Source organism: Tamandua tetradactyla, chromosome 13 (genome assembly GCF_023851605.1).
Source record: "Tamandua tetradactyla isolate mTamTet1 chromosome 13, mTamTet1.pri, whole genome shotgun sequence".
Classification (NCBI taxonomy): Eukaryota; Metazoa; Chordata; class Mammalia; order Pilosa; family Myrmecophagidae; genus Tamandua; species Tamandua tetradactyla.
Window position 1 is genome coordinate 69064887 of NC_135339.1, and position 14503 is coordinate 69079389.

A 14503-nucleotide genomic window follows, 5' to 3' on the forward strand; every position below is an offset into this window, starting at 1 on the left:
AACAACAAGTGAGAAAGAGGTGGGTTGAATGTGAGGTTCATCAGTCCAGGAAACCTGCTCCTCCCAACCCTCCCGCATGCCCACCTCACAGGTCAGGTCGAGAGCAATGGCTGCTGGACGCCTCTGTCCCACTGAGTGGGCTCCATGCCTTTTAATCTCCTAATACACAGACCACTCTTTAAATGGAGTATGCAACACATGAAAAATAAAGGGTTTTATTTTTCTTTCTACTCTCATATAGATGCATACATTAGAGAACTGGACCAAGGATGCATAAACTTACTGAGTCACAGAAATTCTTATGACAGGTGAGCACATTTAAAGAATACAGGAGGTACCAGGCCTTTAATGCACTGAAAACTGCACTGTTCTGTGGCTGCTACACAAATCCCTATACTTTAATTCAGCCTAATAATTTCTTGGGACAGAAATGGTGTATAACCAGCTGGCTTCCTGGATGGGAGAGGAATTGAACAGTCTAAATGCCTGACAACAAATAAAAGATCAGGGGTTTCCTAAAACACAACAATTTTTTCAGGGCTTCATGTACATAATGTCATGCTTAATGGAAAACAAGCATTTGGCTAAAAAGAAATGTAATGGCCAATCCGCTTTTGAAGTGTGGGAGTTTCTTTTGTTGTGTCCAGCCAACCCACGAGCCTCCTGATCCATGACAACTGTGCTCTAATAGGGACAGGCCCTGCCACCAAGTCTCCCCATCCAGCCCCAGTACTGTAGACTGAACTGGGGGTAGACCCGTGAAACACAAATGGACTAATGGAGTCTTTCTTCCTAGACAACAGCCTTGCGACAGAGAGGTGACAGTCACTCTCTCTCGGTCATGTGACCTGCCAGGTGACGACAAGCGCCGCTGATTTTACATGGTGGCTGCCAATTGGCTTTTGTGTGCTCTGAGACCCGTTCCAGTTATCGGGACGGAGCCGCTCTCTCCCCATCAGGCCAGGTGCTTGTGTATTGCAGGGATGCTGATCACAAGTGAGGGTCAACACATTTCATCATCCTTATAACAAGGGCAGTGACCAATCAGAACAGACCCTGGACTAGATACCAGGCCAGATCAGGGACCTCATTGTCTCCCTGGGGTTGTCTCCACCCTCTCCCAGCCTGACCTGGGAGGACCCAATCAGAGGCAGTGCTCACCCCGGCTTCTGTGATTGGGTGCAGTGTGGACACATGACCCAGGCTGGCAGAGACGGGCCAACCAGCAGAGTGATACATAAAACCTTTTTTTTTCCTTAATGAAGTGAACAGAAGCACTAGAATGTATGGTCCCTGAGAAAAGAGGAGAGGAGAAGAGCTGCTTGGATTTCTGAGGACTTTCTCCTCCTGGTTTCAGGCTCTTGTGCAGCCTACTGGCAAGTTTTGCCCCTGTTTTCAGTATGCTACTCTGTTCCGAAAGGAGTTATAATTATTCATTTGGAAAAAAATGTTGCTCGAACACTCTATATGTGCGAGACAATAGAGTGTAAAACCCAGAGATAAAGGCATACATATGAGTGTGTGCGCACACCTGCATATTGCTAGGAGATGTGGGGCCAAGGAAGGTGAATGGATGTCACCTGGTGGCTTGCGTGGGTTCCGCAGACCCAGGGGTTGTGCTAATCCCAGTTGCACAGAAAGCTCCACGCTCTCCTTTTTGCTCTAATAATCACACACATCATTGGGGAGCTGTGGGAACCAACTGCAGACACACAACTTAATCAACAGTTTAGAGCAAGATTGGAATGAGTATAAAAGGCAAAATGCGTCCCACCTGGAGATAAACCACAACCCCTCAGTAATGGAAACAGCAAATATATAACTGTGATACCTCCCCACCAGTAAAAGGGGGGTGGGGAAGCGCAATAGTGAACAACCTGTTCAAACAACTCAGTACGTAATAGTTCAATTTATGTACGTACCTCCAAAGCGAGCTCTCAGTGATGCTGCCCAGGTTATAGTCATAGAGCTTTGTCAGAATGAGAATCACCTGAAGGCAAAAGAAGAAAGCAGGATTAGTCTCAAACAATTACAAGCTCTTATCTCTTAGAATGGAAATGGCCCAAGGGAGGGCTTAAGACTCCTTTAATGGGTGCTTAACATAATTGAATGAATTGTTACAGCATTTGCTGTAGCAGAAGAAGGGTTTGCCAGTACTTTCCACGGAATCACTTAGACCCTTTCTCCCCCTCTCCATCTCTCCCTCTCCAGCAAGAGGCAAGAGTCCACCAGCTAGCATTTCTAACCTTGGCGGGTTTAACACTTTCAGGGAAGGCTAGCGCTCTGTACCTCACAAGATGGCCACTGAGCAGGTGGTTTGCAGACACCGATGCAGGTCCCAGTCTCGCACTTACTAGCTGGACCACACTGGGCAGGTTACTTAACTTCTCTGAACTTCAGAGCTCACATCTATTAAAGGGAATGATGATGGGATCTTCCTGAAAAGGCTCCTGAGAGGAGTTAAATTAAGTAAAAAACGCAAAGGACCTATCAATTAGCAAGGAGTTCTTAAATGTTGGTACCTTCCCTTTCTCCTCCTGGATTTGCTTGATCAATTGCTCTGATCTTCCAATTTTTAGGAAGGTCCCTGGATAGAAGCCACAGAAGGCTAAGGAACAATATTTTAACAAGAGCAAGTCTAGGTTTTATGGGATCCTAAAGCTTACAGGATCGGGGGAGGGCGATCTTCATAAGAAACACAATAATAATTAGGAATAAAAAAAATCAGGACTAGAATTATGCAAATGAATGGCCCTGATACTTAAGCTTCATTAGTTTTCACAGCAAATCTTCCTGATTTTAACTGGTCTCTATTTTTAACCTCTCGGAGTGAGAACCACAAACTATTTAGTTCATTCTTGTACCATTCAACACATATTTATTAGGCATTTAATTATAAACCTAAAATTTTGCCTGATGCCAGAAAATACAAAGAAATGAAGAGGAGGCAGGGATTCTGGAAGACTGTGGTCCAGTCATAACAGAATGCGCTCACCAAAGAAGTGTATCCCTGATAGCTCATCCCCCACTTCTCAGTGCCACTGCCACCCATGTCCAGCAGGGCAGCACTGGGAAGGCTGCTCCTCTTGGTGCCTGCAGTGAAAATCAGTGTCCGCCTGGTCCCTTAAGATCGTGAGCCCAGGATATTTGGGAAGACTGAATAGACACTGTTCCTCTCAATCAATGTTCCCACCACTCACTCGCTCTTCTTAAATCAGGAAAGAAGCTAGCGGGTCTGCTCTGACTTTTGTGGAGGTTGGTGTTTTCCTCCTGATATTCATTATCTAGAACATCTGGTTCAGTCTTGCTGTTTCCAGCTCAGCAGAAAAAAAATGTTTATCAATTTCCTGGACTTTTCTTTGAAGGCCAAAGGATCAGTTCTAGCTACAGTGAACACAGAACATTCTCACCTTGGACTGGGGGCAGCGAGCTGCCAAGGAATGCTGCATTCTTCAAAGTTCCACTCTGCTAGCACAAGGCTTGATTTACAGAAGGCACAAGCATCAACGAGCCATTTCCTAACACTTCCTTCACCTCAAGCGAACTGGAACTCTCTGACCTTACATTTGCTCCAAGATCAAGGAAAGGAAGAAATAAGGTACCTTAAAGACACAGAGACATCCCTGAGGTCCTGGCCTCTAATCTAAGGCTACCTTCTTTAAATCACAGCCCAGGCTTCCTTAAAGTTAGGATGGGTTCAAAATCTGCTTCTGTAGCAAACTGTGAGCATGTGTGAAGCGCTGGGCACCCGATGGGCACATCAGATGGCATGCCTGTGGTGGGGGCATATGCTTAACAGATTCGTGTGCCAATTAAGTAGCTCTAAGTGCTAAATTTCAATCACCGCCATCCCAGGGATGCTGATCAGCAACAGCGGGTGGCTGTTTGTTTGAAGACACAGAATGATGTTGCTGCTCCACCTGAGTATGACTTTGCCGAACAGGCCCCATAAATCCCCTACCAAGAAAATGGGGGTGTGGGCATAGAGCATTTCTAGGTAGTTGCTCTCCTGATACAATACAGCAGTAAACGAAATAATGAAGTTCAGCTGGTCACAGGCCAAGTCTCCCATTCATCTGACAAGAGTATTCAGAGCAGTGCCAGAGAAGGAGTCCTTTAACCCAGCACATAAAGGCGTGGAGCTCCTTGCACATGCACATGGAAATCGTTGAAGCAATTCCCAGTTCAGGCAGGGAAGGAGGTAAAAATCCACTCCCTGCCTCCTCTTGCTGGGCTCATAAAACTCAAATGCCAGGGATACACTCGGACAGTTTATCAATACTGCATCAGAAGAGGCATCCTTTATGGCATTTCAAAACATATCTGCTTGAATTCAGTCTATTTAATCTTTCTGTTTTCAGAATGAGAGCAAGAGAGAAGGGAAAGCTGCTAACCTTTAGTTATGATTTCAATCGATTATTTGAGATCTCTTTTTCCCCTTTTAGTCTCTATGTGATTTATTTACCACCACTCCTGGACAGCGATGCACCCATTATATTTATGCGTTTGTTGTTTGTTTTTCTGTTCAGGTTAATTGACAATCCTATTCAACAAAATTGGCACCTATTAAAGGGACCACAGCCAAAACCAGCTACAGCACTCTGGTGGAACTGTTAAATGGTTAAAAGGGGGCCATGCAATTGCTTCCCTGTTCTGCTCATATCATTTATTGTCTATGGTTTTTACAAGTTTTTTTTTTTAATCAGTGGACCATTTTTATCAAGTAAAATGTTGTATGTACTTAAGTAATAGATAAACAGCATTTTCAGTCATTCAGTAAAAAATTTCACGTGCAGATTTAACTGTGAGTTCACATTTATGGCATGTAATTATAAAGTCAGTAGTGAGAAAAAAACTGTTTTGATGAACAAACATGCAAAATGTAGCATCCTATTTATTTCTCTATCTTGCTTTCATTATATAGCACCAAGATATCTGATTCATGACAAAAAAAAGCTGATTCACAACAAAAAACTAAAAAAAAAAAAACAAAGTTTTTTAGTTTCTCTCTAAATCTTAGGATACTATCTTTAAATAGCCATAATATAAACGCCCATGCCTCTACAATCTCTATCTACATTGTACCAGGACCTCAGCACTCAGTTATTTCTGGGATTTTCCAAAGAGGGTTTGTGTCCAGTCCCACCCTGTCCAGTCTAGTTGCTGCGGGCACATGCCATCTGCCCAGTTCTTTTGTTCTTTCTTGCCACATCCATTGCTTACAAACCTCCTGGGATAAACTTTATACTGTCCATATTTACTAGGTGAATGTCCCTGCCCATTCACCAAATCGCTGTTCTCAAATCACCTATTTCTTAGAGGAGAGAAGGGTACCAAAACCAGGGCCAGGCTCTAAAGGAATGAGAAAGGGCATTGTTACCAGCTGTGAGACAGATTTTCATCTCCTGGCATTATAGATGGGATTGTGTGCTCCAAAAATGATATGCCCGAACCCTAATTCCAGATCTCATGAATGTGGTCCTATTTTTAAATAAGATCTCAAAGATTAGGGACCACCCTAATCCAGTATGACTGGCTTCCTTAGAAAAGAGGAAGTTTGGACACCAACAGACAGAGAGGGAAGATGGCCATGTGGCAAGAGGTAGAGATTGAGATATGCCAAAAGCCAAAAAACGCCTGGGATTGCTGGCAAGCCACGGCGGGTACCTACAAACTTCACAGGAAGCATGGCCCCGCTGACATCTCCAGTCAGACATCTAGCCTCCAGTACTGAGACAATACGGTTTTTTTTTGTTTTAAGCCACTCAGTTTGGGGTACTTCATTAGGGCAACCCTAGTAAATAAGACACCTACACTTTTAAGCTAGCTCCCCTTTGTCTAAAGCCTTCCAAAACACCTGCTGAATCATTCCACCAACTTTGGTCCCTCTGACAGTGGTGAGAAACCTCACAAAGGATACTGCAGGAGATAAATGCCAATCTACTCCACCTCTCCTCTAGCCCAAACCTTTTTCTGCACTTGATAATAAAACAAAGATAAATATTCATGCAAATAAATAGAGACACTAGTAGGTAGATGACTAATAGGACTGTTCTAATATAAATTAGCAAAAGCCAGGCAAAACTGTTGTATCAAAATGGAAGGGTAAGCCTGATTTCAAGGTATGCATTAAAATAAATTAACACAGCAGCAGTACAATGTAATACATTGGCAGTCTTCATTATACCAATTATTAGTCATGTAATACCTTTGAATGTGAGAGCATGTTTTTTTTTTAAGTAACATAAAAATATAATTTAAAAATGAACACTACACCAAACACTTATGGAACCCCTAAAACAGTTTTCTGGTAATCTGTTTCTTTATGGCATACTTTTTAACAATTCTATGTTAATTAATTCCTAGATTGCATTGAACCAAAATTTACTCCACACCTCCTAAGTAACAGCAGAGGAAATTCATAAGGAGTTCACCCCCAGGAGAGGAGAGATGGCAGGCTGGGAGAATCCATGTATTTCCCCATCCGCTCACCCCCTAAGAAGGAATGCACATATTTCCCCTCAGAGTGGGCCCTTACTTATTTCGATTGCTTAGGGGTAGTGATCTGGTGGGGAGCAGAAGGCTAATGAGAATCTTCCTGGAAGAATGAGTCTGCCTAGCAAACTTACCGTTTCAATGAAGTCATGAATTTAAGGTAGTTCTGGGAAACTAATGGAAATGTAGGGGAATTCACATTCCACCAGGAAACTTGGCCCCCCACCGCGGCACTTCACCTCGTCTCACCTTCATCTCAGGGAAATCTCAGAAAACTGAGACAAGTCTCCGGACTTTTCAGTTAAATATGATTTCTCTGTTTCTCCCTGTTTCTCTCTCTCTCTCAAACTCTGTTCTCAAGGGAAAACAAAGGAGCCTTAGGCTTCTTGACAATGAAGTAAGCAGTGTGGACTACCAAATCCTAAAGTCTCCTTCATTCCTGATGGTCTAGAATTTCAAATCTTAAATAATGTAGTTGGTGGCAGGGATCCTAGTCTATAAAATAAGACATTTTCTTTGACTTCTTCTCAGCAGTCTAGTGATTCGGGGCTAGCTTGGGTAGGCATTGCTGTAATTATAACACATGTGCAAACTCCAAAGCGCTCAAGGACGCTGATGTCCTAAATTCTTCTCACCCGGCCTGGGTCTCCTGGTCAAAGAAGGACTGGAATGGCTGGCTACAAAGAAGATGTTGGCTGGCTGGGGAAGGGGCGGGGGCAAGGGTGGGAGCTGGAGCTGGCTATCTCCTTCCTTCACCCTCTAGCTTCTAGCAGACCACCTAGTGTTTCCTCACTGCCCAGGATCAAGAGGCTAACTCTGCTTTCTGCAGCAGCTTACCAGAATTTGCTTGAACGTTCTTCCACGTGTGGATGGAACAGAATATGGGATCCATGAATTGCAAGAGGCCGAAAAGAGAGGCGGAACAATCTTTCCTGGAGATTGAAAAGCTGGATAAAATAAAGGGGCGGGGAGGGGTGGGTTTCAAATTACCAGGATTTAGTTTGGGTTTTGGTTGTTTTCGTTACACTCTATTTTTAGGGGAATAAAGCAAACTCACAAAGTGATTGTCCCAAGAAAACAATGAAAAAATTTTCATATTCTAAATTGTATCTCTGGCTCAGTAAGAACTTAGTCAACTTTACAACTTAAACAGGAGTAATTCTCATGCTTTTGGGGAACCATGAATCCTTTAAGAATCTGATCTGATAAAAGCTGTGTACATAAAACAGTGACTATAACTTTAATGATATCATTGATCTCCTGAATCCTAGGGGGTTCATGAAACCAAGAATAAAAACCTTCTATATTTCCCAGAAAATGAGAGCTTTGTTCAGAAAAAAGAACTTTCAGCTCTAAAATTCTACACACTTAATTCAATAAACATTTATTAAGCCCTTGCTATGAGGCAGGAATAAAAATATGTGCTGTGAGGACACAAAAGAAGAATCGGGTACGGTCGCAGGGCCTAGAAATTCAGTCCGGTGGAAAGGCCGATTTGTGCACAGATAGTTACAAAATGAGAAAGAAAATGGTATGAAGAAAGAGAAAAGGGAGCAAGAAAGGATTTATAGTCAGGAATGAGTGCATATAAGAGGAGGGATTCAAGACAAATCCTAGTATGCCTGGGATTCAGATGGAAATGAGGGGCAATAGAGAGGGTATGCTAAGGGAAGGGAGCATGGGAACAGAGGGCCAGAGGTGGGAAAGCTCCCAGTGTATTAAGAAAACAGCAAGCAGTTAGGTTTAGCTAAAGCCTAGATAATGAATAGGGGCATAACAATATCAGAAGAGGGGAGAGAGAGAGAGCACGGGAGGCTCTACTGGGGAAGGCCCCAATATTAGGCTGGCAGCGTGCTCTGCCACAAAGAGCCAAAGATTTAGAATCAGAGGAAGACCAGACTGTGTCCTGGATTAGACACCATACCAGTTGTGATGCTTTTAGCTTCATGAAAACAGAACACTAAAAGTGACCCAAAGAATAAAGGGTCTCCTTTCTCATTAAGAGCAAGTCCACAGGTTCTGCAGTTCCAGGGCTTCCTTTAGCCTAGAAAGGTCATGAAGGAACCGGACAAGACCTGTATTTCCTCTCCGACAGTGTCAACACTGGGGTGCTATTCCCCCATAATATTTTTTTTTGCACTATATGCAGATATAACTATGTCCAGCACAGACACATACACTCATATACTTTAATAAGCAATGAAACTTTCCTAAAAGCCTTCCCAGCAATACAGTCTCACTGACCAGGAGTGAACCACATGCTCATACCTCGGCTGCAAGGAAGACTGGGGAAATGAAAAGCTGATATTTTCATTGGGCATCTTCTGCGGTGACAGGTGGGCTCTGACAGCAAGGCTGCTGGGTAACAACGTGCAGCGTATGTCACCAGTGTTTCCTGGTGACCTTGGAAGAGTAATTCAAATACTAGATTGACCTCTTACTTAAAAAAAAAAGAAAACCGAATGGAAATAATGGTATTGCCCTCCTTTATCTCACAGAATTATGGGAAGCAACCACAATAGCAAGTGTAAAAACTCTTTGTAAATGTTACATTAAGTCAAAGTCTGCAAATCTAAGTAGCTGCTATTATCAAGCATTTATTGGATGCTTGCTCTGTGCGCCCTGTTTTTAAGGGGCTTTCATTTAAGTCTTTTTCCCCCCCAATGAGGAAATTGAGGCACAGAGCTAAGAATATTAAGTTACTGTGGCAGACAAAAAAAAAAAAAATTTAAACCAGGGAAGGTACAACCTGTGCCACACACAGATTCTTAGTCCTAATCCTCTATGATCTGTTGCCTGCTTGAGTTTAATTGTTACCAGAAAGCGAGGAAGAACCAAGGAAAGACCTTTACTTCTGGTTGAATTTCAAAGTATTTATTGCAGACCTACTATATAGCAGGCATGGTGCTAGTCACAATAGAGTGAGATTCCTCTCACTCTGCAGTCTTTCAGACACACTCCCAGACTATTTGCACCATGTGATACAGCCTGGCCTTATAACATCTGCACTGGCCTTATAACATCTGCACTGGCCCCTGGTTGAAATTTTTTCATTTTTAAAATGTGTGAACCCTAGTGAAATCTTTATGAGCTGATCATTCCATTTCACTTACTCCAGAACTTGGTGGTCCCCAGAGCTGGGGTTCCTGACAACGAATGTGAACCCAACTATCCACAGATTTCATCGGAGTGATTTACAGTATCATCAATTGAGAAAGATTTAAGGAAAAGTGTAATTGGGCTCCTTATGAGTCCATCAAATGGAAGAGAAATCAATAATTGCTAAACTGGCTTAAGATGCCCCAGAAGGGAGTAGAAAGGTTAGTATTTTGAACGTGCATGAGCTGCACACATGCATGCACACACATATTTACACTCGAGATTATCAGACAGGTAATCTAGCACATATACACACAACTGGAGAAACGAGAAACTAGTAGAAAGAATGAGCTGAATTTGGGGCATGGCACCAGTCAGAAAGCAGTTTATACTTTTTTTCCTCTAGAAAGTCTGTAATATCCAAATGATTTCCACATTCTGAAGCAGCCCACACATCATTTAATGTAGTGTTTATGTAACGTCCCCTGGGAGACACCGAATCTGAGTAAGTTAAACAGCCATGGCTCCTCCCCTGGGGAATTTATAAGACAAGACAGCCAACAGTGATGCAGACAGAGATAAGGGCATAGAACTGAACCCTAGTCACAGAGGGACGTGTAGCCCATGAAGAGCCCTTGCCGGAAGTGGAAGAGTCTTTAATAAAATCTATGTCCTCCCTCTGAATCTGTGCCTTTGAAGACCAGAGGTCATTTGCAGCTAAGACGTAAAGCCACGACCTCCATACCAATGTGTTGTCCTAGCAGCTTCCACATGAGCAAAACAGCAGCTCTCACCCAAGGCAACTAATTCATCGTTCTTTCCTCACTTTCTGCTGAAAGTCAAGTTCCTTTCTGTTAGTAACAAGCAAATAAATGCCTGTTACAACAGACTATTAGAACTATTAGACTCCAGTCCTAGATACAGGTCATTACATTTATCAAACAAATCTAACATTCTCATATACACTAGATTTAAGTTACCTCTTTATGCAAATCTTGACAATATAACCTTTGACCTTTGATTTGTCCTTCTCTTCCCTGAGTTCAGGGAAGAATTCAAAAAATGTACTCCCTATAAAATCTAACCTCAAAATGCCAAATCAGACAGTCTGATGCTACTTTAATCCTATGGTTCCTTTTTTTTTTAATTTGAATAATAAAAAAAAAATTCTCAAAACATACCTTCAAATTTAGTGGTTAATTTTGATCCCTTCGTATTCTTCTTTCTCTAGGTAAATTACTCTGTCCTAAAATGATACTCTATTTTAATTCTCTGTATTAAACCACAGGAAAATGAGAGATGCTAAATGATGTTTTTTTTTCCCTAAAAAAAGGGCCAGCTATCTTTACAATGCAATCCCAAGTGTATCAAGATAAACGGACTTGAAAGATATGAGGAAAATGCATATTCAAAACAAGAGCTTTCTCTATATATGGATGGGGAAACAAAAACCAAACAGTCTTGAACAACCAAAGCCAAAGGATATATGACAATATATGAAAGTAACTGGGGCTGGGCAGGATGTATGTGTACAGGCAGAGGCAGGGTCCTCAATGAGTTCTTTGGAGGATTACAGTTCAAGAAAACCATGTAGAACATGCTGCCAAATCTCGTGTTTATCATTTAAGAAGTAAGTAATGACCCATGTTCCTCTCATCCCCCTCCAGAGTGCTTAGAGGGGAATGGAAATTACAGCTAAACCAGCCTCCTTCATGTTTATCCCTATTTTCAAATTCGATCACCTGGTACATGGTTGCAGAAGTACAGACAATGCAGAAAATTCTCAATTCAAAGTGGTAAAACAATAGAAAAGTATTTCTTGCATCATCTCTTTACAAAGCTAGGAAACAGAGAAGAGATGTGCCATATGCCTGATTAAGAGGGAAGAGGGCTCTAACCTGACAAGTGTAGAAGAATGGAAGGTACGAGGTATACAGAAATTCCCCTTCAACTGTCCTGATGCAATGATCTGAGAAAGATCTCCAAGCTCTCCAATCACTGCCTGCTGGAATTATAGCCACCACCTAAATATGAAGACTCTCCCTATGTAAGAACCCACGCAAAAAGTGAACACACCATTGAGCTGCAAACTGCTTGTTAGTGACGAGGGACCCCTTCCGTTCATGTGCGCTCTGATATTCAGCATCAACATAAAGAAATGAAGCAAGTCTTTTTCTTGCCATTTCACCATCCTGGTTATCATGTTGGAATTCATAGGTCTGAAGAGGTCAACTCATGCTAAAAGTTTTTATTTTTCCAGGTTAACATAAGATACCTATAGGAAACAATAAAGACGTGCATTTTGCGGTGATACAAGTGTTATAGAGCATGCACCTCAATACAACACTAGAATAAAAAATGAAACGTGTGAGCTTTTAAATATCTTTTCATTTACCATAACAAAAAAGCACAACTAAAAAAAAGCAATAAGCATAATACACCAGAAATAGCCAGCGAGCAAAAATAAATATTTTCCTTTGCTAAGGGAATGTCTTAAGGTGGACCATAGAGGAAGAGAAGTACTTCAATCAAAAAAAATGACGTTAGCAATAACAAGTGACTTCACTATTAGGGGATCTTTTGTTTGTCTCTTCGAATTGCTGAAGTTTGGTGAGACACATTTTGAGGCTTAAAAATGCTGGCTTAAAACTGAAAGTTTATTAACGTCTTGAAAGTCGAACTAAAATGTATTCCTATAGGATTTGCTTGGAGAAAAATTCCACAGAGCTTAAGGGATTCTTAAAAATACCCTGTCATTTAGTCACAGAATGAAAATGCTCGCATGTGATTCTAGAACGGATTTTTTTACAATGGCTTCTGGATGGCTGGTGGGTGAGTATAATAAATGTCAGCACTTTGCCCTTCTTTTAAAAGAAACTTAGAACAAAATCTGAACAGACTGGAAAGTTTCCAAACACCTCACTTGACAAATGGTGTAGGTTACATTTTTAGAAGAATCAGTTCGTGAATAAGGAGTCTTTGAGAATAAAGAATCATCTTAACACGCCATATGCTCATTTATCTCATTGGCAGGAGTTCCTGTGTACAGAAGGAAGGACTGAATCGGAGCAACACTGAGATGGAAGAGGTAGACTGAGGACTACACCAGGTAAAGATCACGTACAGATTCAGTTTTTGTGGGGATGAAATTTATACAATTTGGGGGACTCTCTTTAAGAAAAAGAATACAAAAGTATGAATAAAATTAGGTTTAAAAGTGAATATTTATTAGAATGAGAAATTTAATCACAACAAATTACTAGAGCCTTAAACATTCATGTACTTTTCTTCTGCGATCTCTTCAGGTGATTTAGCAGAGATGAAGAGATACAAATACCTTCCATTAGCAACCTCCCTTTCCCACTGCACCTGTCTCCGACTACCCAAAACAACCACCTCTCACAGGGGTCCATTCACATGAAGACCCTGCATCCTAAGCTTCACTGGCCTCACTGTAAATCCACCTATGGGTGGGATTAACATTAGATGCTCATTAAACCTTACTGATGGAGCTATATAGCTCAGCACTACTGAACTACGGTTTATGAGCTATGGATATGTGACACTGCAGAGGTCAATGTACCTCTTTTGCGCTTCAGATTCCACCATACCCACACTCATGCTGGCTAAGGTCTTTTCCTATTATACTATTATTTAATGCAGAAGACCTCAACCTGTTGTATCTTCAGTACTTCCAATCTTAGGAAATGGTATTTTCCTTGCTCAAGCCTGAGCCATGAGCCATCCTAGGTTCTAGCCCCCTATAGACCCCCAAAGCTAACTAATCACTAAGTCCTACATACCTCTTCCATCTAACCTCACCCCAGCAACCTGGCACGGGCTATATCAACTCTCACCTAAGACTCCTGAAATGCCTCTGAGGATGCTGCCAGCATCCAATATTGTGTCCTTCAAATCAAGTTCTGCAATGCTGCCACCATACTATTTTTTTTTAATGGCAATCATAATATTTTCCCACTCTTTAAACCATTTCTGTCACCTCCCACTGATTTTTTTTTCTCTAGCTGATTTTTAAATGAAGTTAAATTTCATAATATGATCTATAAGGCCAAGTTTGGCCTGGCTCCTGCCCTCACATTCAAATCAATGTCAAACTAATGGCCCCTTTACTCTCATTCTCCCAGGTGAATATAGACATAATATTTTCCCACTGACCTAAGGAACTTCAGGATTTGTTGACTGTGTGACTGACCGAGGTTGTAACGGTGATGGACTTTTTCAGGCATGAACAGCACACTGAAGCTACATGAGTAATTATTGCAGTGAGCGCTACGAAAGACGGGGATCACAAAACCCTGAGGAATTTCAGTAAAAGAGCACTGCCATTGTGCTGGTTTGAAAGGAAGTATGCCCCCTAAGAAAAGCCATGTTTTAATATAAATCCCATTTCATAAAGGTAGAATAATCCCTATTCAATACTGTATATTTGAAATTGTAATGAGATCATCTCCCTGGTTGATGTGATTTAGTCAAGAGTGGTTGTTAAACTGGATTAGGGGATGACATGTCTCCCCCCATTTGAGTGGGTCTTGATTAGTTTCTGAAGTCCTATAAAAGAGGAGAATGAGAGATTCAGAGAGAGCAGAATGATGGAGCCATGAGATGCAGAGAGTCCACAAGCCAGCAACCTTTGGAGATGAAGAAGGAAAACGCCTCCCCAGGAGCTTCACAAAATAGGAAGCCAGGAGAGAAAGCTAGCAGATGATGCCGTATTCGCCATGTGCCCTTCCAGCCGAGAGAGAAGCCCTTACTGTGTTTGCCATGTGCCGTCTCACTTGAGAGAGAGACCCTGAACTTCATCGGCCTTCTTGAACCAAGGTATCTTTTCCCTGGATGCCTTTGATTGGACATTTCTATAGACTTGTTTTAATTGGGACATTTTCTCGGC

At 41.9% G+C, this 14503-nt stretch overlaps 1 protein-coding gene across 4 annotated transcripts in view; it reads right to left on the bottom strand.

Annotated features, from left to right (window-relative positions):
* SORCS1 (sortilin related VPS10 domain containing receptor 1) overlaps positions 1-14503 on the bottom strand; it is a 536703-nt gene that overhangs the window by 330155 nt on the left and 192045 nt on the right. For all 4 annotated transcript variants that reach the window (XM_077125968.1, XM_077125969.1, XM_077125970.1 and 1 more), the window contains exon 2: positions 1923-1990. In XM_077125968.1, the coding sequence (XP_076982083.1) occupies positions 1923-1990 (68 nt within the window). The remainder of the gene's footprint in view (positions 1-1922; positions 1991-14503) is intronic.